General features: G+C 50.6%; 1 protein-coding gene across 1 annotated transcript in view; it reads left to right on the top strand.

Annotated features, from left to right (window-relative positions):
* Window positions 1–14536, top strand: part of LOC137167537 (butyrophilin subfamily 1 member A1-like) — a 29416-nt gene extending 14880 nt beyond the window's left edge. Inside the window, exons 4-9 of the mRNA XM_067569752.1 lie at window positions 558–839; window positions 5304–5420; window positions 10049–10069; window positions 10829–10849; window positions 10954–10980; window positions 13977–14536. Of these exons, the coding sequence (XP_067425853.1) occupies window positions 558–839; window positions 5304–5420; window positions 10049–10069; window positions 10829–10849; window positions 10954–10980; window positions 13977–14536 (1028 nt within the window). The remainder of the gene's footprint in view (window positions 1–557; window positions 840–5303; window positions 5421–10048; window positions 10070–10828; window positions 10850–10953; window positions 10981–13976) is intronic.
* Window positions 14537–26551: the final 12015 nt, after the last annotated feature.

Raw genomic sequence — 26551 nt, forward strand, 5'->3', positions numbered from 1 at the left:
CCCTGCATTGCCTTCTTATCAAATGTCTGCATTTTGTGGATGTGGGTGTGTTTCCTGGCTCTCAGAGGAGTCCAATTTTCTTTTGCCAACTTCTGCACTTGGGAATGGAAGAAGGCACTGCTAAGGCAACCTGACCTCCCCAGTAACAAAGTTTTTGGTAGTGAATTAATTGAAGGCTTGTCTACACATACACATGCACTGGTTTCAATGAAGTAGTGCAAAACCCTATGTGGACACTCTTACATGGTTTCAAAATGGTTTGTACTAATTTAGTTTGAGTCAATTCCTTTTTGATTTAAGAGTGTGCACACAGGGGCTTAGTTGGTTTAACTAAACCACTTTAAAATGGAGCAAGTTTGTGCACAGAACAGTGACATTAACATTAATTCTACTGTGTGTCAAATTGGAATCTGGCCAGTTTAACTAACCAGCCACACCCTGGGGCTCACATTCAGTTATTAGTTTAATCGGAAATAGCTTTTGATAATAGTGGAAAAACATTTTGCTCATTAGTGGTCTCTGAAGGGTAATCACAAGTTCATTCATTTTTTCTGTAGGTTTGGGCTCTGCTCCTGCCATCTCTGTGGAGGGACATCAGGATGGAGGGATCCGGGTTGTGTGTCGATCATCTGGATGGTTCCCAGAGCCCGAGGTGCTGTGGAGAGATCTCCAGGGGCAGCTCTTACCATCAGCCTCTGAAAACATATCCCAAGAGGCCAATGGCCTGTTTCAAACAGAGATTGCCATTGTTCTAACAGAGGAGTCCAACCGGAAAGTGTCCTGCTGTGTCAGGAACCCCCGACTCAACCAGGAGAGGCAGTCAGAGATTTCCATAGCAGGTCAGTGCCCGTCCAAGCCGCACGTGGCTAGACTGAGATGGTGCAGACATTGTTGGAGGGTATTTAAAATTGTATCTTCTCATTTTTGGCCTGAACCTTCAAGGTGCCGAGCGCTTCTTGTAAATCCTGAGCAGCCTCAATGCTCTGTGACTCCAGCAGGAGCTGAGGGTGTTTAGGACTTTGCAGGCTGGGCTGCCATTGGCCAGATTCTCAGAGCAGCTCCGTATCCAGTGCTCATCTCTTCTCTGTGGGGTAGGGGGAGGGAATTCTCCTTTGTCCCTGCAGTGCAGTGAGGACTAAGCTGGATTTGCCAGATGTCAATTTAAGAATGAGGGTTGGGATTGGGGTTTTCTAGGTCCTGTTCTCAGGTTAGAGCTGGGCTCTGCAGCATGGGAACAGAATCAGGGTTTGTTTACAGGAACAGTTAGTTCAAGCTGGGGGGTAAATCTGCCTCAGCTCAGCTGTGCCTTTGTAAGGGGTCTATCAGCCCCTTACTGAAACATAAAGGGTCTTTTTGATTGGCCATCTCTGGAGGAAACAGGACCCTGGAACGGACAGTTCCCATGGCCTGTGGAGAGATGCCAACTCAGGTCAGCCTGATTGACAGGGCAGACAGGCCATTGAGGGAGCCAAGATGGGGGGCAGGGAGTCCGGCCCTCCATGTGAGTTGGAGCTGCATGGCTGGTGCAGAACTGACCGGAGCTAAGTACAAAGGAGGCAGCAGCTGGAAGAGGAGCACAAAAAGCTGAATGGAGCCGAGCTGACCCGACCCACAGCAGCAGAGCAGAGGGGTATCCCAGAGAGCGAAGCGCAGCTACACTGAAGCAGAGCGATCTGGGGCAGAAGCTGTCTGGAACTGGGTGTGGTGAGCAGCTGTGGAGAGTGAAGGGTTCTCTGGGAGTGTGTGGCTACTGGCAGAGCAGGGGGCTGACTCTGCATCCCTTCAGCGCAGCCAGAGCCTGGACAGTGGTTCTGCAACATGTGACACAGACTGTGAACCCCAGAGACACTGTTTGTGGTGCCCCGGGCCAGGGGCAGTGTTGGGTGTTTTCCTTTAACCTTTCTCCTCTTTTCTTATTTTTTTATTTCATTTGATTGCTGTTTGTGTAATAAATTGTATTGCTTTGTATTGTATGCAATGATTTATTTAGCTGAGGTTAGTCCTGCTTTGAGCAGGGGGTTGGACTAGATGACCTCCTGAGGTCCCTTCCAACTCTATGATTCTATCAGTGGGTCAGGCAAGTGCCAAATGCAGAGTTAGTGCCCAGAGTGGGGACACCCTAGCCCCTGCCCTAAGGGACCATGGCAAAATTGGGGATTGAGCCACAGGAATCCTGGGTCCAGCCTTGTTGGGGTTACAGGCACCCCACCACACAGGAGAGTGGGAGGGGAGCCCTTGAGGTCAGGTGGGGCCTCTGGGTAAAGAGAATGGGAGCAGGGACTCAGATCCTTTTGCTATCCAACTTTACCGGGGTAGTGTACAAGCAAGGAAAGTTCCCCACAATAGCGGACCCATTCCCCTGCTTACATAATTGGCGTCATGAACAGGATCCTAGCCATAGGATCCACCTCATTGGTTAACTGGTTGAGTTCTGGTAGCATGGTCCAGGTCTGTTTGAGAGCCCTACCGTGGCTGGGATTGAAGAATTACGGGCCCAGTTTGCTGAACTCCAGTGCAGATTTTCAGACCAAGCTGAGGCATTACAGAGATGAACAGAGAGAAACCTTATTGCTGGCTAAGGCAATAATAGACCAACAGAGAGCAGAAGCTGAGAAACCTCCTACCATTTATGTCCCACGGGAGCAGAAGATCACAGAATTCAGTGGCTTCCTGACTAGACCAGGAGACATTACAGTAGAGGAATGGATCAAGTCTGTGAAGGTGGCTATGCGTGTGCTACACGTACCTGAAGAAGATCGTGTGGACTTCATTGAGGAACACCTTAAGGGCCAGGCCAAGGCCACAGTAAAGTTCATGACACAGGCAGACAAAGCAGATGTGGAAAAAGTGTTTGAACTCCTCATAGAAGTGTATGGAGACAAGGTACCTATTGGAACCCGACTAAAGGAGTTCTTCGAGAGAAAACAGGAGCCCAGTGAAACTGTCCGGGCATTCGCATATGGTCTCCAGGAGAAAATGAGCAAAGTGGAGTGGCGAGATCCTCGACGAGTTCCAGACCCAGATATGGTTCTGAAAGAGCGGTTAGTGCTGGGGCTCCAAGATGACTCTCTCCGCTGGGAAATGAAAAGGAGGTTTAAGGAAGAGCCTGGTAAGAAGTTCTATGAACTAATGCAGGCTGCTATTACATGGTCCAAAGTTCTGGTGGGAGAGAGAGCCAAGCGTACCATCCGTACACCAAGTGGGGGCCTAGTGAATGCAACTACTGGGGAAAAGGCCCTGCCCCAAGTAGGGTTAACACTAGAAAGTTTAAGTGAAGCTGTCCAGAAATTGATGGTCCAACAGGAGGAGATGCTGAAAGTGATGACCGAGGTGATGAAAGAAAAAAATCCCACTAATATGCCAATGTATCCAATGACCCGGTAGGACCCCGAAGGCCCCCATTGAAGGATGAGCTAGGAAGGTTGATTTGTTACACTTGTGAAAGGCCAGGGCATACTAGCCGAGAATGTCCAGTGAGAAGAAGAACAGAGTCCCAGGCATTTGAAACCAATGGGGCACCAGGAGCGAGTGGCCCATCTATAGTAGAAGGTCAAGCAGTAGCAGAAGGATTCCTTGGCCTGTCCTTGGTGGAAAATCAGTCTGCATACGATGTTGAAGGGAACGCTGACAGTGCCAGAATATCCAGTGACTTCTGTGGTGAGCGTTTGGAGACTGTCTAACCGCTGAAGTATGTATAGCAGGGGTAAAGACCAGATGTTTGTTAGATACTGGCTCAGAAGTCACCACCATCACTGAGTCATATTTTCAACAATATTTGAAGGACAAGGAGCTACTCATGCACAGCTCGCAATCCCAGTGGTGGGGTGCCTGGAAGCAGACATAAAGTACATGGGCCAGACAATGCAAAGAAAATGCATCTTCATCCTGAAAGACACAGTCTCTGAAGGAAGTCATATGGGAAAAGGAATCCCAGGGATTCTCGGAATGAACATCATAAGTGAGCTGAAGGAGCTACTGTTGCCAGGAGAAGGAACTAGGAAGATGAACCGACATGGGCACTCTAAGAAGAATGCTGTGCTGAGCAGAGTACTGGCTCAAATGGAGTGGCAGAGTCGTTCCCTGGGCCCCACTGGGCAGATTGGAAATGTTACAGTGGGCAGAAGACACAAGACAGTTATTCCTCCCTGGAGGGGAAAGATCCCTGATGAACGCTGCTGGGTAGCAGGAAAAACCAATGAATATCGAGTGCTTGTAGATCTGACATCTGAGGCAAGTCTACCTTATGGCTTCTGGCCAGCCAATGTACTGACTAGTGCTGCCAAAGGAAGAGCACCAGTGATTTTTCTAAACTCAAGTGCGAAGGCTGTGGAGTTGTACCCTCAAAACAGGACTGCAGAGGTACATCGGCCTGGGGAGGTGGTTCCTCGAGTGATGGTAACATTTGAAGAAGACAGAAATGAGCGGCAGGTGACAAGAAGGGAGAACAAGTTACCTTTCGTCAAGAAAGGTGTGGTGGGAGACTGCCAGTTCCAGCCCAAGTGGAGCCCCAGGGGTTGGTTCCTGCCCAGGTGGCTAACTTGAGGGTGTTGCCAGAGAAGCACCAAGAAGTCTTCTCTTCTAAAGATAAGGCGACCGATTTTGATGATTGGGTCAAAGGTGTTCATGGCAGGCTAAAGACAACCTGTGAAGCTTGTAACTTGCTCTCAGTACAACTAAAGACACAACCCAAAGTAACAAAAGGACTTATGATCTTCTGTCCAGCAGGGCTCTCGTAAGGCCTGGTGACCGTGTACCAGTTCGTAACCATAGATGCCGGCGTGGTAATAAAATATAGGACAAGTGGGAGTCAAATCCCCATGTTATGGTCGCTCGTCACAATCCTGAACTGCCAGTTTACACTATCCGGCCTGAACGAGGAGGTCCTGAGAGAGTAGTACATAGGGAACAGCTAAAACATTGGACTTTTAGGCCAATCAGGGCCCATAGGAGGCATACACCAGCATGCCCCAAGGAGACTGAAACCAATGGGGCAAGCCCAAACCCCAACAAAAATGGCCAGATTCCCCAAATTGACCTGGAGTTATCTCCCGCTTACACATAGCATAGCTCCACCCTGCCCCCTCCCTGTCTCCAACACACCTCCTCCCATGAGTTAACCATAGTCAGTAAGAAGACTAAAGCTTGGACTTTCTTTGTCTTAATAATAAAACACAAAGAAGCCACATCTCGCTGTGTATTTCCCTGTGAGATTCTTGTAACTGTCCATGTCACCACTGTCACGTGTCCTGCCTTCATTCTCCACGTGTTTGCTTCCAACTAGTTAATGACACTTTCTCTTGCAGAGCTGTTTTTCCCGAGGGTCAGTCCCGGGATGGTGGCTCTGGGGGTGATCCTGGCTCTCCTGGCTGTTCTCAGTGCCCTGGCCAGTTACTGCTTCTGGAGGGAACACAGAGCGAAAGGTAAAGTAACAATGGGTTGGAGGGTCTTGGTGAGAGAGAGAGAGACAGACAGAGAGACAGACAGACAGATTTAAAACCAAAAGCAGAGAGACAGGTATTAAGGGGCTTTTTTTTAATGTCTGGAGGAGTTTCAGGCAGTGGGAGCTGGGCTGAGGGTGGAGGGGGAGCTAAATAAATTATGACTTTTGAACATTTGAACTGAGAAGCGTCAAGTGGTTTCACCCCTTTGGCTCTCACCAAGGCACCCAATGGAATGTGACTCTGAGCTATTCCGTGGGATCAGCCCTGCTCCAGCTGAAACACAAACGTGAGGCTCAGTGAGCTGGGCTTGGAGCTCCGACATGTGTAACTGGGCTGCTTGCAGGAAAACCTGAAAGCAAAATAGGAGAGAAGGGGCTTCTTAGGGCCCAGTTCTGTCCCTCAGTCTGTGCATGGATCCCCTCTTTTCCCTGTCTAGGTAAGTAGGAGCTGTAGATGGGCAAAGTAGTGGCTGTGCAAGTGTAAAGGGTAACAGTTACCTTGGCTTATCTACATTAAGATTTGCCCAGCCTGAGATCCTGCTGCAGGAACAGGGCAATGAACTCTCTACTGCAGTGTAAGTGCTCAGCTGGAGTTTTCTCTCTGGTCGCAAAGGGCAGAAATTGGCCTTCAGTGATCTCTGTGTTTATAGGGAGCTGCAGATTTCAAAGCTGCCTAGGGGGTCTGAATACTCAGTTTTTGTTTAAATTAATGAGCACTGGTGTGTAAACCTCAAAGGCACCTTTGAAAGTCCCACCCAGAGGGTTTTTCTTCCCTGACGTGCTGTGAACTTTATGTAGAAATTTGCAAGTGTAGGAAGAACTGGGAAGGGGAAATGTCTGTAAAATGATTTTCAAGTCAAGATGGATGTGAAAATTGGAACTGGATGTTGTGTGTTTAGACCTGTCACCTTCCCACACTGTCAGCACCAGGTTTGAACTGGTTAATCTGTGGTTTGAATGGATACAGGATGCACATTGAGCCCATGTTTAGGTGACAGGGATTATCTCATTTCGAGTTGTATGTAAAATGTGTCTATGTGCGCAGAGAGAGCTATGTTGGGCTCATTTCCAAACACTAACAAATCAGGACAATTAACTGTCACTGTCTTGTTTCACGGGCCTTGGAGAGAATTCTCTGCTCCAGCTGCACGGCTGCGCGGTCTGGCTAGGAGTGCTGTAATAAAACAAACACGCTCAGGATTTGCACGGCTGCCCTGAGACGCTGCTCGCACTGGGGCACAAGATGGTCTAGCTCAGGCTGTGCTCAGAAGTGACTGTCAGGGCTGGTTTACATTTACCGCGCAATTCGGCGGCTGTTGACAGGAGTTACGCCAACACACACTCACGTTGACTGCTCTGCTTTCCTTCTGTGCGCTGTTCACATTGCGTTGGCTCAGTGCTACGCTACTTCAGAGGGTGGACTTACTCAGTCGACTTCCTGATCAATTGGTCTGACTACTCATCGCTGTGCTCAGAAGCTGCCATCAGTATAAACATAGTCTCAGACATGACACTACCTCCATTTCCTGCAGTGTTTGTATCCCAGGCTGACACACCCAGTGGGCAAGCCCCATGGAGGAAAAAGCTGATCATAGAGGTGATGCTTGCAGGGTCCATCCACACCCTCCTCAGCGCATGCTGAGCTGAGCACCCAGCTAAAGAAAGGCACCTCCACTGTGTTCTTAGCTAGGCACCTTCCAACTAGCCTGGCCTTACAGAGAGCTGTTCCCATGTGTCACTGGGACCAGGGGGCAAGTGTCATCCCCAAGATCAGGAGCTGGCCTATGATGGGAGTGCAGGGACCTCCGCAGGGACCTATCTGTGTCTCTCCATGTGTCCGTCTATTTGTTTCTCTATTTCATAACGACAGCCCAGCTGCATTAAACAATAACAGGAACTTCACCATAAACATGACAGAATGAAATCTCACCTCTCGCCCTTTTCTCCCTCTAGAGACGCTGCGATTGGAACTGGAGAGTGAGACAGGTCAGTGTCTGGGCCAGTTACATTAACTGACGTAATGGTGATCCCCATAAATATGAAGGGGGGTATCTCACCTCTCATCCTTTTCTCCCACTAGAGCAGTGATTTTCAACCTGTGCTCCACAAATCCCTGGAGGGCTGCAGACTATGTCTAAGATTTCCAAAGTGATCTGCCCCACCATTTGAGATTTTGTAGAGGTCCACAAATGACAAAAGGTTGAAAACTACTGCCCTAGAGACTCTGCAATCTGAGCTGGTAGTGGGGAAATCAGTCTCTGGGCCATTGCCCCACTGCCCCCCTCCCAATACCTGCCCTTACATCAGGCTTTTCTGATTTGCACTCAAATCAATGGGGCTCTGACCAGACTGGGGAGGCGAGGGGCCTGGCTGGAATATCATAGAATCATAGAGTTGGAAGGGACCTCAGGAGGTATCTAGTCCAACCCCTGCTCAAAGCAGGACTAACCTCAGTTAAATAATCCCAGCGAGGGTTCTGTCAAGCCACAGCTTAAAAACCTCTAAAGATGGAGATTTCACCACCTCCCTAGGTAACCCATTCCAGTGCTTCACCACCCTCCTAGTGAAAAACTTTTTCCTAATGTCCAACCTAGACCTCCCCCCCGTAACTTGAGACCGTTGCTCCTTGTTCTGTCATCTGCCACCACCGAGACCAGCCTAGCCCCATCCTCCCTGGAACCCCCTTTCAGGTAGTTAAAGGCTGCTATCAAACCCCCCCTCATTCTTCTCTTCTGCAGACTAAGCAAGCCTAGTTCCTTCAGCCTCTCCTCATAAGTCCTGTGCTCCAGCCCCCTTATCATTTTTCTTGCCCTACGCTGGACTCTCTCCAACTTCTCCACATCCTTGTTGTAGTGGGGGGCCCAAAACTGGACACAATACTCCAAATGCGACCTCACCAATGCTGAATATAGGGGAATAATCACTTCCCGCGATCTGCTGGTAATGCTCCTACTAATGCAGCCCAATATGCTATTAGCCTTCTTGGCAACCAGGGCACACTGCTGACTCATATCCAGCTTTTCATCCACTGTTACCCCCAGGTCCTTTGCTGCATAACTGCTGCCTAGCTCATCAGTCCCCCGTCTGTAGCAGTGCATTGGATTCTTCCATCCTAAGTGGAAGATGCTGCACTTGTCCTTGCTGAACCTCATCAGATTTCTTTTGGCCCAATCCTCTAATTTGTCTAGGTCACTCTGTATCCTATCATTGCCTTCCAGCATATCTATCACTTCCCCAAGCATAGTGTCATCTGCAAACTTGCTGAGGGTGCAATCTACCCCATCCTCCAGATCATTGATGAAGATGCTGAACAAAACTGACCCCAGCACTGACCCCTGGGGCACTCCACTTGTTACCAGCTGCCAACTACACATCAAGCCATTGATCACTGCCCGTTGAGCCCAATAATCTAGCCAGTTCTCTATCCATCTTATTGTCCATTTATCCAAACCATACTTCTTTAACTTGCCGATCAGAATATTGTAGGAGACCATATCAAAACTTTGCTAAAGTCGAGGTATATCACATCCACTGCTTTCCCCACATCCACAGAGCCAGTCACCTCTTCATAGAAAGCAGTCAGGTTGGTGAGACATGATTTGCCCTTGGTGAATGCATGCTGACTGTTCCTGATCACCTTCATCTCTTCCAAGTGCCTTAAAATGGATTCCTTGAGGACCTGCTCCCTGATTTTTCCGGGGACTGAGGTTAAGCTGACCAGTCTGTAGTTCCCCGGATCCTCCTCCTTCCCTTTTTTGAAGATGGGCACTATTTTGCCTTTTTCCAATCATCCGGGACCCCCTCAATCTGCAACTACATCAGCCAACTCCCTCAGCACCCTCAGATGCACTGCATCCAGCCCCATGGACTTGTGCATGTCCAGCCTTTCTAAATAGTCCTGAACCTGTTCTTTCAGCACTGATGGCTGTTCATCTCCTCCCCATTCCGTGCTGCCCCATGCAGTAGTCTGGGAGCTGACCTTGTCTGTGAAGACAGAGGCAAAAAAAGCATTGAGTACTTCAGCTTTTTCCACATATCTGTCACTAGGTTTCCTCCCCAATTCTGTAAGGGGCCGCACTTTCCCTGACCTACTTCTTGTTACTAACATACCTACATAAATGCTTCTTGATACCCTGCATGTTCCTTTCTAGCTGCAACTCCAGTTGCGCTTCGGCCTTCCTGATTTCACTCCTGCACGCTCAAGCAGTATTTTTAGACTCCTCTCTAGTCATCTGACCAAGCTTCCACTTCTTGTAAGCTTCCTTTTTGTGTTAAGCACATCGAAGACTTCTTTGTTAAGCCAAGCTGGTCATCTGCCATATTGGCTATTCTTTCTGCACATCGGGATGGTTTGTTCCTGTGCCCTCAATGAGGTTTCTTTAAAATACAGCCAGCTCTCCTGGACTCCTATCCCCCTCATATTAGCCTCCCGGGGAATCCTGCCCATCTGAGGGAGTCAAAATCTGCTTTTCTGAAGTCCAGGGTCCGTATCCTGCTGTTCTTCTTTCTTCCTTTTGTCAGGATCCTGAACTTGACCATCTCATGGTCACTGCTGCCTAGGTTACCACCCACTTCTGCTTCCCCTACCAATTCTTCCCTGTTTGTGAGCAGCAGGTCAAAAGGAGCACGGCCCCTAGTGGGTTCCTCCAGCACTTGCACCAGGACGTTGTCCGCAACACTCCAAAACCTCCCTGGATTGTCTGTGCTCTGCTGCATTGCTCTCCCAGCAGATATTTGGGAGAGCTCTCCTCTGCTCTTGGTGGCTGCTGGCTCTTTCATTGATCAGATTATTCCAATATATCCTCTTCACATCTCAACCCCTGATCTTTATTTCCTGAAAAGAGCCGCTCGAGGGCAGGTCTCTCCCCTGCACTCTCTGTGGTAAAAACGGATGCAATGAAATCAATTAGTCTCTCAGCATTGTCCTTATCCTCCCCAATTGCTCCCTTTATCCCCTGCTGAATCAGGGTTCCATCAATTCTCTACAGATAGATTCTGATGGACTGAAATGATTCCCTGGTATTTGTATTATATCTCAGGCCATTCACTCTGCTAATTCCATTCTAGCTTCTTAATTCCCATCATACATGTCACCTGATGCATTGTACGCTCCTTTCTCCTGGCTCACAGGGTTAATATTTGCCATGTGCTGAGGGATCCCTGTTTGGCTCTAACACTCTCTTGCACCTGGCCAGGTGGCCGGACGGGGTTACTGTATTTCTCTCCTTCCTGATGCCTTTGTTGCCCAGGGGGTGCCAGGCTCTGGTTGCTGACGTAGCCTCCAGGCTAGTCTAAGGATTTTAACTTCCCTGCTTTAAGGCCTTTTTGACTTGCTTCCCCTGGTGAGATCATGTGATATTGACGCGTTTCTCTTTGTTTTCTTTTTAGAGAAACTCCAGGCTGAGCTCAGTAAGTTCCATTCCCCACAGTATCACCCTTGTCTGACATTGTCTCCTGCTCAGCCTGTCTGTGTTCAGGGGCGTTCTTACCCCTCTGTCTGTGCTTTGTTGCAGGGTGGAGAATGTCCCTGCCCTACGCAGGTACTGTACATCCCGCTGATATTTTATCCAGGGTGAGACCCCTCCTCCCCCTGGGGGCTCTCTGCTCCCATCCCTGCACAGAGCATTTTCCTACCACATTCAATAGGCTAGAAGCAGCAATGTCACTGGGGCAGATGGAAAGGGGAAGACGACACCTGGGTTTATTGCAAGGCAGGGACAGGGAAAGGGCTGATTGGTGAGGAAATACTGACCCTGCTGTCAGCTGTCCAGGGCGGTAGCTGGGTTCTGCAGGACATTCTCACCTGTCCGTAACTGGCACTGAACTACCCAGCTCTCTCTTCCCAGGATTCACATGCTCAGACTGGGCTTTGGTAATTTGCTGCTAACATAACATGACCAGACAAGAGCTGTTCTGTGTCTATGGGTTTGGGGCAATGAAGGCCCTGCCCCATTGCAAGAGCAGATGGGTTTTTATAACCAGCTTGTGACACTCCCCAGACCCAGCTACAGCAAATTGTGCCCACACGGCACCTTTTCTGCCTCACAGCTGTGGCTGAGCTGTGTGTGTGTGTGTGTGTGTGTTTGCTCCCAGCATGCTGCCTGGCTGTGTGTGCACTGGTGCATGCTGGGAGAGTCTGGGGCAGCCCCAGCAGGGGTCAGAGAGCCAAGGGGCCGTGCACACACATTGCAGCACCACTGGCCCAGGGGTCCCTGCACTCCGGGGTATCTTACCGCACAGAGCTGGTGGGGGGGCAGGAGAGTCACACAAATAGCGCTGGGGGGCCTGTTAGGGTTGCCACCTCTGAGGTTCAAAAAACCGGGACATCTGCCTGCTCTACATACCCCGCCTGTCCCCTTGCCGCCGCACTGTCTGCCCAGCCTATCCCGGGAGAGCGCCCAGCCCCTGCAGGTTCCTGCTCTGCGGCTGCCCCAGGTACCAACCATGCCAAGCAGGACATGACGCCAGATCTACTCCTTCCTTGGAGGTGAGCCCCACAGCCAGTGCCTGCGAGGTGGTGAATGGGCCCTGCTAGCCCGGAGCTCCCCATCTCACTCCCTGCTCCCACCCTGCCCCGTCCCCACGGCTCCCAGACACTCTGGATCCAGGTTCCCTCTGCACTGGCACCACCACCCTGCAGCTCCCCACGTCCCATAGCCACGGACACACCCGGAACTTGTCCGGCACTTGTAGACGCTTCCCATGTTAGGGCTGATCACGCCCCCTGCCTGTGACACTGAACTGCTTTCCCCTACAAGATCCCCTCAGAGCTCTCCAGACTAGGGAGAAAACGCTGGACATTTCAGGCCGATCTGGCCGGGCACAGGGAGAAAATCAAGTGTTTGGCTTTGAGAAAAGTCTCATGTTATAAACACAAAGGGTTTGTCTACAAGACCTGCGGCAGCGAGTCTCAGAGCCGGGTGACAGAGGTGGGGTTTTGCACCTCACTCCCCTTTGCCTCCCTGGCCCATACCTTTCCCCTTCACCCCCCTCTGTCCCCTGGAACTCACCCTCCCTTCTCCCTCTGCTCTCCTGGCACCTGCCCCTCACCCCCAACCACCCTCTGCCCCCTGGCATCCACCTCTTCCCCTTCCCCCCTGCCCCCATCTGCCCACCTGGTGCCTGTCACTGCCCCTTGATGCCTACCCCACCCCTCACCCTCCTCTGCTGTCCTGCCTCCTGCCCTTCTCTTCATCCCCCTCAGACTCCCTGCTATGTCTGCCCCCCTGCCCCTGCCATTCTCCCCACCCCTCTCTGCCCCCAACTTCCCTCACCTTCCTCTTCCCCCCTGGTGCCAGCCCCTCCCCCTCTGCCCTCCTTGTGTCAGAGTCTCTGCTCCACCCCCTCAGTACCTGCCCCTCCCCCCTTTACCCTCCTGATGCCCACACCCCTGACCACCCTCTGCCCCCCCTTCATCCATGGCTTCCCTCACCCCCTGCCTTCCTGGTGCCTAACCCTCCTTTCACCCCCTTCTTTGTCCAGGGAACCCACTCCTCCCCTCCCCCGCTCCATCCCTTTACCTGCCCCTTCCTTTCCCCCTTCTGCCCCCCAACAGATGCCCCCCCCCGACACCGACCCCTTCTCTTGCCCCTTCTGCCCCTTGATGTCTGCCACACCCTTTGCCATCCCTGGTACTTACACCTCTTCCTGCCACCCTATTCCCTCACAACTGTCTGCCCCTGGTGCCTACTACCCTCCCCCTCTGCCTCTCGATGTCTGCCCCTTCTCTTGCTCCCCTGTTGCCCCCTGTGGTCTGCCACTTCCCTCCCCCCATCTCCCTGTTAGTGCCCACCACACCCCTCACTCCCCATGCCCCTGTGGTGCCTGCCCCACTCCTCACCCCCTTAGTCCCCTTGTCACCTGCACCTTCCCCTGCCCCATCCTTGGCCCACCTGGTGCCCCCACTCCCCTCGTGACCCCTCTGCCACTGGGGGCTGCCCCATCCCCCACTCCCTCAAGTCCTCTGGGGCCAGCCCCCCCCTTTTACTCCCCCTCTGCCTCCTTGGGGCTCCTCTTTCCCCTGAGTCCCCCTGACACTCGCCCCTCCCATCACCCCACTCTGCCCCCTGGCACCTGCCTCAGCCCTCGCTCTGCCCTCCAGTGATCACCCCTGCCCTAGACACCCCCGCTGCCCCCGGCTCCTGCCTCACTCTGTGCCCCTGATGCCTGCCCGTTCCCTCCCCCCACCCCCTGGCACCTGACTCTCCTCTTCACTCCCCTCTGTCCTCCTGGTGCCTTCTCCTTCTCTTCCCCCCACTGCCCTTGTGCCTGCCCCTCCTCTGCCTCTCCCAGCATCAGCCTGTCCCCTCCCCTGTCCCTGGGCTGCCCTCCCGCCACTGACACCTTCCCACCCCACCTCTCCCCCGCTCCTGCTCTCCTTCCCCTCAAGTTCGCTCCCATGGGCAGAGGGGCCCTGACTCCCCTTAACGGGCAACAACGCCCCCCCCCCTGCAATTAACGGGGATGCAGGTTAATTTCCCTTTGATCCCCGTGACCAGCCCCTGCCCCGGCTCTTACTCTGTGACTCTCTCCCCAGTGGACGTGACTCTGGATCCAGACACGGCAAATCCCGAACTCATCCTGTCTGAGGATTGGAAACGTGTGAGATGCGGAGACACACGCCAGGATCTGCCCGACAATCCTGAGAGATTTGATACTAGTCCCTGTGTGCTGGGCACTGAGGGGTTCCCGGGCGGGAGGCGTTACTGGGAGGTGGAGGTGGGAGACAAGCCTGAGTGGGACGTGGGGGTCTGTAGGGAATCTGTGAGCAGGAAGGGGCTGGTCACACTCTCACCTGAGGATGGATACTGGGCCATGGGGCTGTTGGATGGGGAATACGAGGCCTGCACCTCCCCTTCGACCCTCCTCTCCGTGAGCGTCAGGCCCAGCCGGGTGAGGATTTTCCTGGACTATGAGGCAGGCGAGGTCTCATTTTACAATGTGACTGACAGGTCCCAGCTCTTCACTTTCACTGACACCTTCTCTGGGACGCTTCGCCCTTATTTCTGTCCTGGTTACAGTAATGGGGGTAAAAACGTGGCTCCCCTGATCATCTGCCCAGTCCCAGCCCAGGCCGGAGGAAATCTCTGTCCCTGACAGCGACACCCGCAGCAGAGACTGTCCCCTCCCAGCGCTGAGCAGCCCCCAGGCCTGTTCCCAGGGGAGGGTCTAAAGGGCATTAACAGAGAAGGGGGTGGGGGGAAGATCCCAGCATTTCCTGCCCTGGGGGAGTCTCTGCCCATGGCGGGGATGAAACGGCCACAGGGGGGAGCGCGGGGGCAGGGGTGAGAGCACCGGGGCCCTGCTGTATGGGCCACTCTGCGCTGCAGCCTCAGCCTGTGTGGAGAGCTGGTCCCAGCGTGATGGTGGGGCGGTGGGGAGATCTGGGGGAGGGGATTCAGTAGCTGGGGCAGGGGAAGGGAGGTGAGAGCCCAGCACCAGGGCTGTGTGAGTGAGGTGCCAGGCTGGGCGAATAGGATCCATTCACAGGAAGGAGCCCAGGCAGCTCCTTGTATTTGCCCCACCCCAGTGCAGTATTTGCCCCACCCCGGTGCAGTGCGACAAATGGCTCCCGGCACAGGGTGATCCCACTTGGAAATGCGGTACACAGACTCACAGTGGGTTTATTTGCTTGCTATATCTGCTGATGGATATTGAGGCCCTGTCATGATATGTTCACCTGCAGCCACTAAATGTTTGTTATGTATTGAGTTCCAAACAGGAAAACTGGTAAACAAGAGACAAAGCTGGAACATGAGCTGTGTGTAAGGCTGTTAGTTGGTAGCTGGTTTTTGTTTAAAAAAAAAAAAAAGGCTTTCGGTCCTAAAGTGGGAAGAGCAGCCCTTTCTATTCTATTGTGCATGTTAATTTACCTAACTGGGCACCTATTGACATTGAAATTAAATAAAGATGATCAACATTTTTCTAAATTTGGATGGAAGTTTTTGCAAAGATTTTTCTTGATTTTGATCAGGAATAGAGTCGGTGGATGATTTGGATGGAAAAAAATTGCAAGAAAGGTTCTGCATTTTTCAACCAGCTGAAAAAATGAATAGGAAGGCTGTTAAGATCTACATGGTCCAATAACAAAGGAACTTAGACGTTGTGATGAAGTGGAGATATTCTTGGGGTTTTCTTGGAGTGCAGCGTGTGTGCCTCAGTTTACCCCATATGTTACTCATGTATTTCAGTGATGGGATCTGGGTGTGTGATCATTGCAGAGGCCAGTAGAGGGTGGATGGGTAGAGGGTGGATGGGCCTTCCCCAGGCACAGGTCCGCAGACCAGACCTCTCTGCCCTATGGGTCAACCAGCTGCAATGGGTTGCGTCAGGCAGAGACAAGGAGGAGTGGCCACCTTGACTGGGAAGGAGACCAAGGACTGGAGGGGGGACAAGGGGATGGGTCTGGGGGCATGGCTGGCTGAAAGGGCCAGTCCATCCCCCATAAGGGGGCTTGGGAGCAGGACCTGAGCATAGGCTCTGAGGCTCCCTAGTTGGTTACTGCTGTAACTTCGAATTCATCTGCTAAAAAAATCTTTTTATGCTGTTACCCTGAGAACTAATAAACCCTTCCGACTTCCACACTGGCTGTGAATCGCTTCTGACTGCAAGGTGGGGTGCATGGCCCCTTTGGGGGCATGTAAGGGCTCCCCAGGGTCCCATCCAGGGGGACCCCCGGAGGGAGCAGGGGTGCTGAATCCTCCGAGGCCAGGTTCCGGAGGCAGCTGCACTGGTGTGTGGAGACTGGGGGAAGGGGGGCGCGGGAGACAGACTCCGAGCAATAGAGTCCTGACTGGCTTTGTCAAGGTGGTTCCAGAGCAGAGCACTGTTCCTGTGTGACGCCATCACAGACGTAAACAGGAAAAATAGAACAGCAGGAATTTAGAGGAAAATCAGGAAAAATATCAATATAAAGCCTTTGGGGGGAAATGTACTTTTTCAAAGAAGAAGCAGCAGCAGCATGGCATTTCCAGTGCTCTAATCTCCCACCATTGATGTGGATGCAGCAGCAGCAGCAGAAAAAAGAAACTTACAGGTGAGATGTGGAGGAAAGTTTACCCAAAACTGCTAGAAATCCAGGATTACTGCTGATGCTACAATGCCCCTTAGAAATTCGATCTCCTTAATATCACTGCAGAGAATCTGTGGCCAAGCAGCGATCACAGCACAGCTAAATGGGTGGAGAAGGGCTGTACTGGTAACATTAGCCCTGAATGTCTTTGTTTCTGGGGGTACGGGCTGCATGGGACCGTCCCTTTAAAGCCACTCTATCGCCATCACCCACAGGGAGCCCTGAGCAAATCGCTGCTTGAACATAGTCCGGTACAGGGCCGCTGATGAAATGTGTCTAGTTCTTTTTCACAGGCAAGGCCCTGGAGAAATGTTAATTAACCAGCCCCGTGAGCTCCCTCTGCAGTAGGTGAGCCATTGCTTCTGTGTCGGACACAGAGAGACTCAGGTGCGGAGCAGTTAGGGCTGAATTCAGGAGCCTGAAGCTTGGCACATAAATAAGTGTCGTAGCGGCTTAGCCAAGCTCCGCCCAGGGCTAGGCACAGACCCGGCTCCCCGGTGTAACCGCTGTGTAACCGCTCGCTGAGTCACCCGGCCCCGCGCGAACCGAACCACCGAGCGTCCCGGCGGTGCCCCAGCCTGGCTCCGTGGGGCTGCCCGACACCGAGCACAGGGAGAGGACAGATACGGGGGTTGGATTCGTGCTCCCGGCTCCCCGCCACAGGCTGCGATGGGTTTTTGGCATATGAGGAAATTCTTTTGTACTGGGGGAGCGGCCTGACGGTGACAGACACCGGGCAGCCCCGCGGAGCCAGGCTGCCGAGCGCAAAGCTCGGTGTTTAGGTGAGCGAGGGGGAGGCGGCCGAGTGACGCAGCGAGCAATTACACAGCAGTTTCGCTGTGGCCGGGGAGCCGGTTCTGTGCCTGTCCCGGGGCGGAGCTTGGCCCGATTCTGACCCACAGGCGGGGGTTGCCCAGGATAAATGTCACAGTGCCAGTCACGGCGCTCTCAGTGCGCAGGGAGCGACTCGCCCGGACACAGACACCGTAAATCTACCTCGGCTCCTTGCACCGCAGGTCCTGCATTTGTGCCCCAGCTCCAGGCTGCTGCCGCCATCGCCGGGGAAGCTCGGTATTTCGGTGAGCGAGGGGGCAGCGGCCGGGTGACTCAGCGAGCAATGACACCGCAGTCTGCGCGCAGCCGGGCTCTGTCTCTGGCTCTGGACACAGGCTCTGGACCAGCTGCGGATCCACTCAGACCTGCGGCAGCACCGCCGCTGAGCAGCGGGAGCAGATTGTTTCGGCGACGAATGACGATGCTGGCAATCTGCAGTGTAAACGCTCCGCACGTACGAGCAGCCGCAGCCTAGAAGTGCAGATGCGCCAGGCGCGTTTCCGGGAGCCAGCTGTGTGAGATGCAGGGTCTGCGGCGGGCGCTGAAATGCAGGACCTGCGCTGGAAGGAGCCGAGGTAGATTTACGGTGTCTGTGTCCGGGGCAGTCACTCCTGCGCCCTGAGAGCGCCCTGCCCGGCGCCGCGGCATTTATCCCGGGCAACCCCCGCCTCTGGGTCTGAATCGAGCCAAGCTCCGCCCAGAGCTAGGCACAGAACCGGCTCCCCGGCTGCGCGGAAACTGGTCTGGAACTGCTCTGCCCGATGAATAACCCGACCGCCCTCCCCTGCCGCTCGCCGAAGCAGGAAGCAGCCATGCAACGGCAGCAGCCCGGCTCCGTGGGGCTGCCAGACACGGAACAGGCAGAGGAGAGATGCGGGGTCGGATTCTTGCTCACGGGACCTCGCGCCCTGCCACCGGCTGCGATGAGCGTGTGTGTGTGTGACTGTCTGTGTGTGTGTGTGAGGTGCAGTGGCTGTCAGGACACCTAGGCTCTTCTCTTGTCTCTGCCAGTGATCTGCTGTGTGACCTTGGGACAGTCATTTCTCTCTTTGTGGCTCTGTTTCCCCTCCCTCCTTTCTCTGTCTTGTCTTCTAGGATTTTAAGGTCTTTTGGAAAGGGGCCACAGGCCAGGGTTTTAAAGGTGTTGAGGCACTTGGAGGGATTTTCAAAACATCTAGGCACTCAAGACACATTGAAATCAATGAGTTGTAAGCTTCTAGGTGCTTATAAAAAAATCCCATGAAAGCACTTAAATATCTCTGAATACATCGGTCCTTGTCTTACTCTCTCTATCTCCTGCACACCCATTTATACCTTTTATGCTCATCTGGTTACAGTGGAGCTAGACCAGGAGATCTGGGATCTTCTGTACATCTTTGAGTGAGTCGGGGTAAACAGGCTTTGGCTGCTTGGTTCTCCTCTAACCCAGGGTTTAAAAGGGCTAGTCTGTATAAAACATACCCTGTGTGCTATCAGCTTTACTGATTATTCATTGTTACCTCCTTGCAACTATTCCCTTTGAAAGAGAAATCACAGAAATGCACAAGAATAAATGGGTTTGAAATCAAGGGCCTATCAATCAATATTGATGTTCCCCGATTTATTTAAAGTTCAAGGCCAGTTGGATTTTCAGCTGTGTTCTTTTTAATGGGGATTGGGTTTTCAGCTAAACACCACCAGCAAAATCTTAGAATCTTTCTGCCTCCCTCAAATGTTTTGGGATTGTTTTGTAAAGAAACTGAAAACCCTAAAGTCAAACATTTTTGGTTTTGAGATTAAAACAAAAATATCCAGTTTTCAGCAGAAAGTTTTCATTTGCCAAAAACTGAAATAAAAAGTGAATTCCCATCAGCAGTAGATATTTGATTAAACTGCGAGTAAAATTCTTAATGAGTTCATATTGTAATTCATATTTACATTTTAATTTCCCCCTGTGTGTTGATCCCCCAACATATTTAATTGAAATAGCAAACTTACTGTAGCGATCTCTGTCGATCTTTTCCCCAGCACATGAAAAATTCAGTCATCCAGCACCAAGAAGTTTTGGTCGGTATCTATCTCAGTACCAGAGTCCAGAAGACAAGGTATCTGAGAATCCTTTTCCCCCTCATTCTGAGACAGAACTGACAGAACCACACTCAAACCTGCTGCTCTCTACAGATTAGCTGTGTGCAGCTGGCTTTGTGCATCACCGGCATTAAAGGACTAATGTTGTGGGAAGATGATTTATCCAGGTCTATTTCCTGTACACTAGTGGGACACACTCCCTGGAGCCCTGCACAGCTCAATAGCAGAGGCCCAGAGGCAATTAAATAGAAGCCTTGATAATAAAGCTAACTGGGCCAGTTTTGTTTTCATAGAAACATAGAAGATGAGGGTTGGAAGGAACTCAGAAGGTCATCTAGTCCAACCCCTTGCTCAAAGCAGGACCAATCCCAACTAAACCATCCCAGCCAGGGCTTTGTCAAGCTGCACCTTAAAAACGTCTAAGGATGGAGATTCCACCTCCTCCCTAGTTAACCCATTCCAGTGTTTCACCACCCTCTTAGTGAAAAAGTTTTTCCTAATAGCCAACCTGGACCTCCCCCACTGCAACTTGAGACCATTGCTCCTTGTTCTGTCAACTGCCATCACTGAGAACAGCTTAGCTCCATTCTCCTGGAACCCTACTTCAGGTAGTTAAAGGCTGCTATCAAATCCCCCCTCCTTTTTCTCTTCTGTAGACTAAACAAGCCTATTTCCCTCAGCCTCTCCTCATAAGTCATGTGCTCCAGCCCCCTAATCATTTTTGTTGCCCTCCACTGGACTCTTTCCAATTTGTCCGCATTCTTCCTCTAGTGGGGGGCCCAAAACTGGACACAATACTCCAAATGTGGCCTCACCAATGCCGAATAGAGTGGAATAATCACTTCCCTTGATTTGCTGGCAATGCTCCTACTAATACAGCCCAATATGCTATTAGCCTTGTTGGCAACCAGGGCACACTGCTGACTCATATCCAGCTTCTTATCCACTGTAATCCCAAGGTCCTTTTCTGCAGAACTGCTGCTCATTGGTCCCCAGTCTGTAGCTGTACATGGGATTCTTCCTTCCTAAGTGCAGTACTCTGCATTTGTCCTTGTTGAACCTCATCAGATTTATTTTGCCTCAATCCTCCAATTTGTCTAGGTCACTCTGCATCCTATCACTACCTTCCAGGGTATCTACCACTCCCCCTAGCTTAGTGTCATCTGCAAACTTGCTGAGGGTACAATCTACCCCATCCTCCAGATCATTAATGAAGATGTTGAACAAAAAAAACCCTGGTGCACTCCGCTTGTTACGGGCTGCCAGCTAGACATTGAGCCATTGATCGCTACCCATTGATCCCGATGATCTAGCCAGTTCTCTATCCATTTTATAGTCCATTCATCCAACCCGTACTTCCTTAACTTTCTGATAATACTGTGAGAGACTGTATTAAAAGCTTTGCTAAAGTCAAGGTATATCACATCCACCGTTTTCCCCCCATCCACAGAGCCAGTCACCTCTTCATAGAAGGTAATCAGGTTGGTCAGGCATGACTTTCCCTTGGTGAATCCGTGTTGACTGTTCCTGATCACCTTCCTCTCTTCCAAGTGCCTCAAAATGGATTCCTTGAGGACCTGCTCCATGATTTTTCCAGGGATTGATGTGAGGCTGACTGGTCTGTAGTTCCCTGGATCCTCTTTCTCCCCTTTCCTAATGATGGGCACTACGTTTGCCTTTTTCCAATCATCAAAGACCTCCCCCAATTGCCATGAGCTTTCAAAGATAATAGCCATACTTTTAGGCTGTGCCCAAGTCAGCCCTTAACCTTCACTTTGTTAAGCTAAATAGATTGAGCTCCTGGATATTTAAACATACATTATTGGAGTCAATAGGTGTAAATTGGTTACGCTTTATCAAAGTCAATGGAACTCGACTGGTTTGCTGAGGATCTAGCCCTAAACGTTAAGGTCTGATTCTTCTCTCACACATACCAGTTTTACACCAGTCTGACTCCTATGATGCTGCATATCACAGCAGCACTGTGATATAGGTCTGAACCAGAGCAGGCCCGGACCATGGATACTATTTGAAGCTTAAGGGTTAATCCTTACACTAAGAGAGAAGAAAACTAGGTATTATAGATAAGAATGTTCCAGACACATTAATTATTTGTTCATGCCACCCTAGGCTCCACTGTGATAATTAACTGAAGTGGTAACATCCTGCCTACACATTCTGTGATTTAACGTTTATGACACATTGGGGCCCTGATTGACATCTCTGAGTGAATGTTTGGGAACATCCTGAAATCTGATTGTGATAATTTACATCAATGCATATTAGAAATGTGGTTGATATGTAAATCATGGGGCAATGAGAGGGCAAATATTTCTTGTCTTTCTTGTTTGTTGGTAAAACTTATTAGCAAAATTGGTGTAGGTATAAGATTTTATTAAGTTAGTGAATAAGGTAAAGATAAGAATGTTATCAATTAAATGGAATAAGAATGTAATGCTTTTCAGTAAGTATGAATGAGGATGAATGTAGTTTGAACTGAGATAAGACTGCAAGAAAATAATTGCTGAGGTAATGGCGAGGGCAGGAGGGAGAGAAGATGTTTTTGTTTAAATAACTTTTACAACCCAGAAGGCCAAAGATTAAGATAACCCCGGAAAATAGAGGAGTTAACACCCAAGGACAAAAACAAGTCAAAGAGTGAAACAGGAATGAAGGAATGATGAGAAAGCTGTCACATTTACAATATCAAATGTAATTGCTGATTACATCACACAAGGAGACTATCTGACATGACAAGATCCATAGACCCAAATGGGAATGGATTAATATAAAAATGGGAAGAAGAAACCTGGACTTCGGGCTCATTCTGCATACCCCAAGGAGCGTTGTGTTGTGACTGACAAGGGCCTGTCTCCAATCTCGTGCCTGAATTACCTGGCCAGTGATTCAGCATGGGCAACAAGGGACTGGTAATTACATCCCTCCTGCAGAACTCTGTGTGTGTGTGTGTGTGTGTGTGAATGAGAGTGTGTTTTAGGCAATTGCTTTTTGAAATGTTTTTCTTTTCTGTATTCATAATAAACGCAGCATACTGCCTTATCCCCTGAATAAGATCCTGCTGTTTATTTTCTAAGTATAACAATGCCATTCCTGATTTATAAGTATTACTTGGGCACTGAGTGAAAGCCTGATTCTTCTCTTCTGCAAAAAGGACATGTGAATTATCTATCGCAGCTGATCTTCTGCAAGTATAAATCAGACCAACAGCATTGGCATCAGTGGAGTTAATCTGAATTTGCATTAGTGCACCCCAGAGCGGAATCTACTCCATTTGTGTATAAACGGTGTTGTTGTGGAAACAACTGACAAGGACCAGGAGTATTCACTGGAGAAAGATAGACAATTAATTCTTAGTGAATAACCTCCACCCAGTCAGTCGCCACAATGCAGTTTTGATCTCCTTGTTCCTCATGCCCTAGATGATTGGATTCATCACCAGAGGCAAAGTGGAATTGAGAACGCCCACTACGAGATCTAGACCTGATGTGGAGCTGGAGGTGGGTTTCAGGTATGCAAAAATGTCAGTGGAAACAAACAAGGAGACCACAGTGAGGTGAGGCAGGCAGGTGGAGAAGGCTTTTTGCCGGCCCTGCTCTGAGGGGATTCTCAGCACTGTTTTGAAGATCTGAATGTAAGACACAATTATATAAACAAAGCAGCTTAAGACCAAGCACACACTAAATGTGAGAGCCCCAATTACAGTACGGTATGAATCAGAGAAAGCGAGCTTGAGCAGCTGGGGGATTTCACAGAAGAACTGGTCCACCGTGTTGCCCCCTCCCGAATACATGACTGGGGGGAGGGGTTGAGATCCCCTTCCTAATGCATGCCAGTGTCCACCGAAATCCTATAGTCTGAAGCATGGCCTTAGGAACACAAGAAAAAAAACCAGAAGCGAGATCCAGAGTTGCTGAGCCCTGCCCCCACCCTCACAAGGAATGCCATCATACAGCTTGTTCGACAGCCGTTCGATCCAGGCCGGTCGCTGCGGACCTTCCTCGGGTCCAGACTCCGGGGAAGGTCACAGCACCTTCCTAATGGGAGAAATAGCGTCTTCGGAGGAGATGTAGTCTGGCCCTCAGGCAGGGTGGACTGTCAAGTAGTCTATCGCCCCGGCCCTTGGCAGGGCGGGCAAGCAAGCAGTCTTGGTCTTGGTCTTGGGGTCTTGGTACCTGGTTCATCTGGGTCCTCGGGGTCGCTGAGGTGCTCGGTCCGGAGTAGGCCTGCCAGTCCCTCCTCGTCCACAGGGGGCAAGGTGGAGAGCTCCTCTGCGAGGGGAAGCTCCTCTAGGTCACAGGGATCGGGGAATGGCTCAGCCTCAAGCAGCTCTTCCAGATCCTGCCCCGTATCTAGGGGCTTGACAGCCAGCAGCTCCTCCAGGCCCCGTCCGGCCTGGGGGGTATCTCCCATCCGGGTTGCTCAGGGGTCTCGGTCCAGTCGCAGGGATCAGATGGCTCAGACCACTCACTGGGGCCAGATGGCCTGGTCCAGCTACAAGAAAGACCTACCCAGTCTCCAGTCCCGGTCTGGTCCAGGGATGGTCAGAGTCTTTGCTCCAGGAGGTGAGCTTCCCTGGTATCGGCCTGCCTCCACTCTGGCCTAGGCCTCAGCCGGCTGGGCAGTACATCTGCTTCCGGCGGCAGTCTCTCCCAGACTGAGCTCTAGGGCCTGCCTTTTATACTGTCCCTTCCTGTAGGGGCTCCGCCCTGCTGTCGCCTATTGGGCTGGCCGGGTGGGCCTATCACTACCCGGCCTTGTGGTTGCTGGGCAGACTGGCCTGCCAGCCCTATCGCAGCCCGGCCCTTCTGTTGCCGGGCAGATTTGTTTTCTGGGCCTGTTTCGATCCGGCCATGTCGCTGTGGTCCTGCCTCGGGTCCAGACTCTGGGAAAGGCCACAGAGCCTTCCTACACAGCTGTACTCAAAAATTTATCCATCTCTCCCTTAAAACTAATGAAGTTGTGTGTCCCTACAGCTCCAGCTGGAAGCTTTTTCCAGAACCTCACTCCTCTCTTGGCCAGTTAAAGCTATTTTTTTTTGTGCCAACAAGGCGATGGAGTTAGACAGAGGTGCTCCCATATAACTTTTATCCCAGTGGCTGGGGTACTCATCTGGGATGTGGGAAACCCCTGCTTCAAGTGTCTGATGAGGAGAAATGATTTAAACACCTCCCATGTGTGTGCCCTGACGACTGGAATGTCTGAGCTCTTTCTCTCTCTCTCTCGCAATTTCTCCTGTTCAAGTCCCTTTGTGAGTCTAAGCTCAGGACCCATTGGTTCCAGTGAAGCTATACTGATGGATATGCACTGGGGATCCAGCCAATTGAGTTCTACACCAATTTAGACCAGGGGCAGATTTGGCCCAAAGTGTCAGTCGAATACCTGAGCTGAGAATGTCCCAGACTCTAGTTATCCACTAATTTGTGCTCTTTGATTAAAAATAAATAAATAAAAAGAATATCAAGGCTACTTGAGAAACTTGAATTCCCCCAATATATTCCCTAGAGATCTTTTCACGTCCTTCTTTTGCAGACTGTGCATGATGGGGTTTAACACAGAGGTCACAATGCTGTACCGGATAGAAAACATTTCGTCCAAGCACCACAGAGCAGACTGAGTTTGGATTTGTGTACTGGAAAAAGCTGTCAGGTACAACACACCAACCACAATAAGTTGGGAACCGAGGTGGAGAAGGCTTTATATCTGCCCGCCGCTGAGCATATCTTCAGGATGGTAGAGATGATGTGAATGTAAGAGATCAGGATGAAGAGGAAGGAGCTCAATCCACGTATCATAAGAGAAGTAAGAAACACCACTTGACTGGTAAAAGTTGTCAGTTCTAACAGAGGAGGGAGCTCACAGCTGAAATGGCCGGTTTGATAGAGCCCACAGAAGTGCAACTTGAAAGAAAAAAACTGTGTTAATCAAGGCATAAAGAAGCCCGTGATCTCTCACCAGCGGAACCCAGATCTCTGTTCATTGCCTCCAAGTAATGCAATGGGTCACAGATGGCAACATAGCAGTCATAAGCCATGGCTGAGAGAATGAAAACTTCTGTACCAGCCAGGAGGAAAAAGAAGAACATATGGGCAATGCAGTTATTGAACGAAATAGTTTTTTTGCTCTGCCAGAAAATTCATCAGCATATTAGGCACCTTGACTGAGGAATCCTAGATATCAACAAAGGATACATTGAAGAGGAAGAAGTACAGAGGGTTTTGAAGGTGAGAATCAGTTCTTTTGACCTCAGTGATCACTATGTTACCAACCAGGGTGATTAGGTAAATAACTAAAACACCAGGAAGAGGAAAATCTGCATCCATAGGTCACTGGACGGTCCCAGGAGAATAAATTCAGTCACTGGTCTGATTTTCCATTGACATATATTCAGGAAAACTGTGACCTGGAAGTTGAGAAAAAACAAATGACATTAGCATTTATAATAAAAGTAAATTGAAACAGCATGTGGAGATCATCTCATCAGCAGCATGAATGTAAAGAGAGCTGTTCCAGCCTATAAATGTGTGTTTTAAGAGATTGCATTTAGAGACACAGCAAGAGACAGAGAGAGAAGCTGGATGGCATTTTTGTGTTTTAAATAGACAAAATGGGCTGGACACAGAAGAGGGTTTAGGCACCTATCTGACACTTTAGATGCCTAAAACCCAGAATCAGACCCCACTGGGATTCCTAAATACCCTGCTCAGCTGGACTGTGGTACAGGATGATGTGGGGTTCCCTCAGTCGCTCCTCTTGAATCTGTTCCACTCTGACTAATGAGTTAGAGAGGAAGTGGAGCAGCCATACCAGGTAATGGGTCTTCTGCATCCTGGGTGAGAGCTCTAGCCATGAGGCAATAGGGTCATTCCCTTTCTCTCTCACTTTCTGTCTCTTTCGCTCCCTCCCTCTGGCCTAATAGCACTTCAGTCTAGCCCAGTGACTTCATGGAGTCGCAGCAGATTTTCACCAGCGGGAGATCTGGTTCCTTGACACCAAGAGAACTATGGATGATTTACCGCTACTGGGGATCTGGCAAATTATATCTTTGTCTATGTAACCTTGCTTCCAATCCCGCACACGAGGTACAAAAGAGGAGATACCAAAACCCCTAGACTCAAGAC

Source organism: Emydura macquarii, unplaced genomic scaffold (assembly GCF_026122565.2).
Source record: "Emydura macquarii macquarii isolate MOO-44397 ecotype Brisbane River unplaced genomic scaffold, CSIRO-AGI_Emac_v2 contig_2932, whole genome shotgun sequence".
NCBI classification, from domain to species: Eukaryota; Metazoa; Chordata; order Testudines; family Chelidae; genus Emydura; species Emydura macquarii.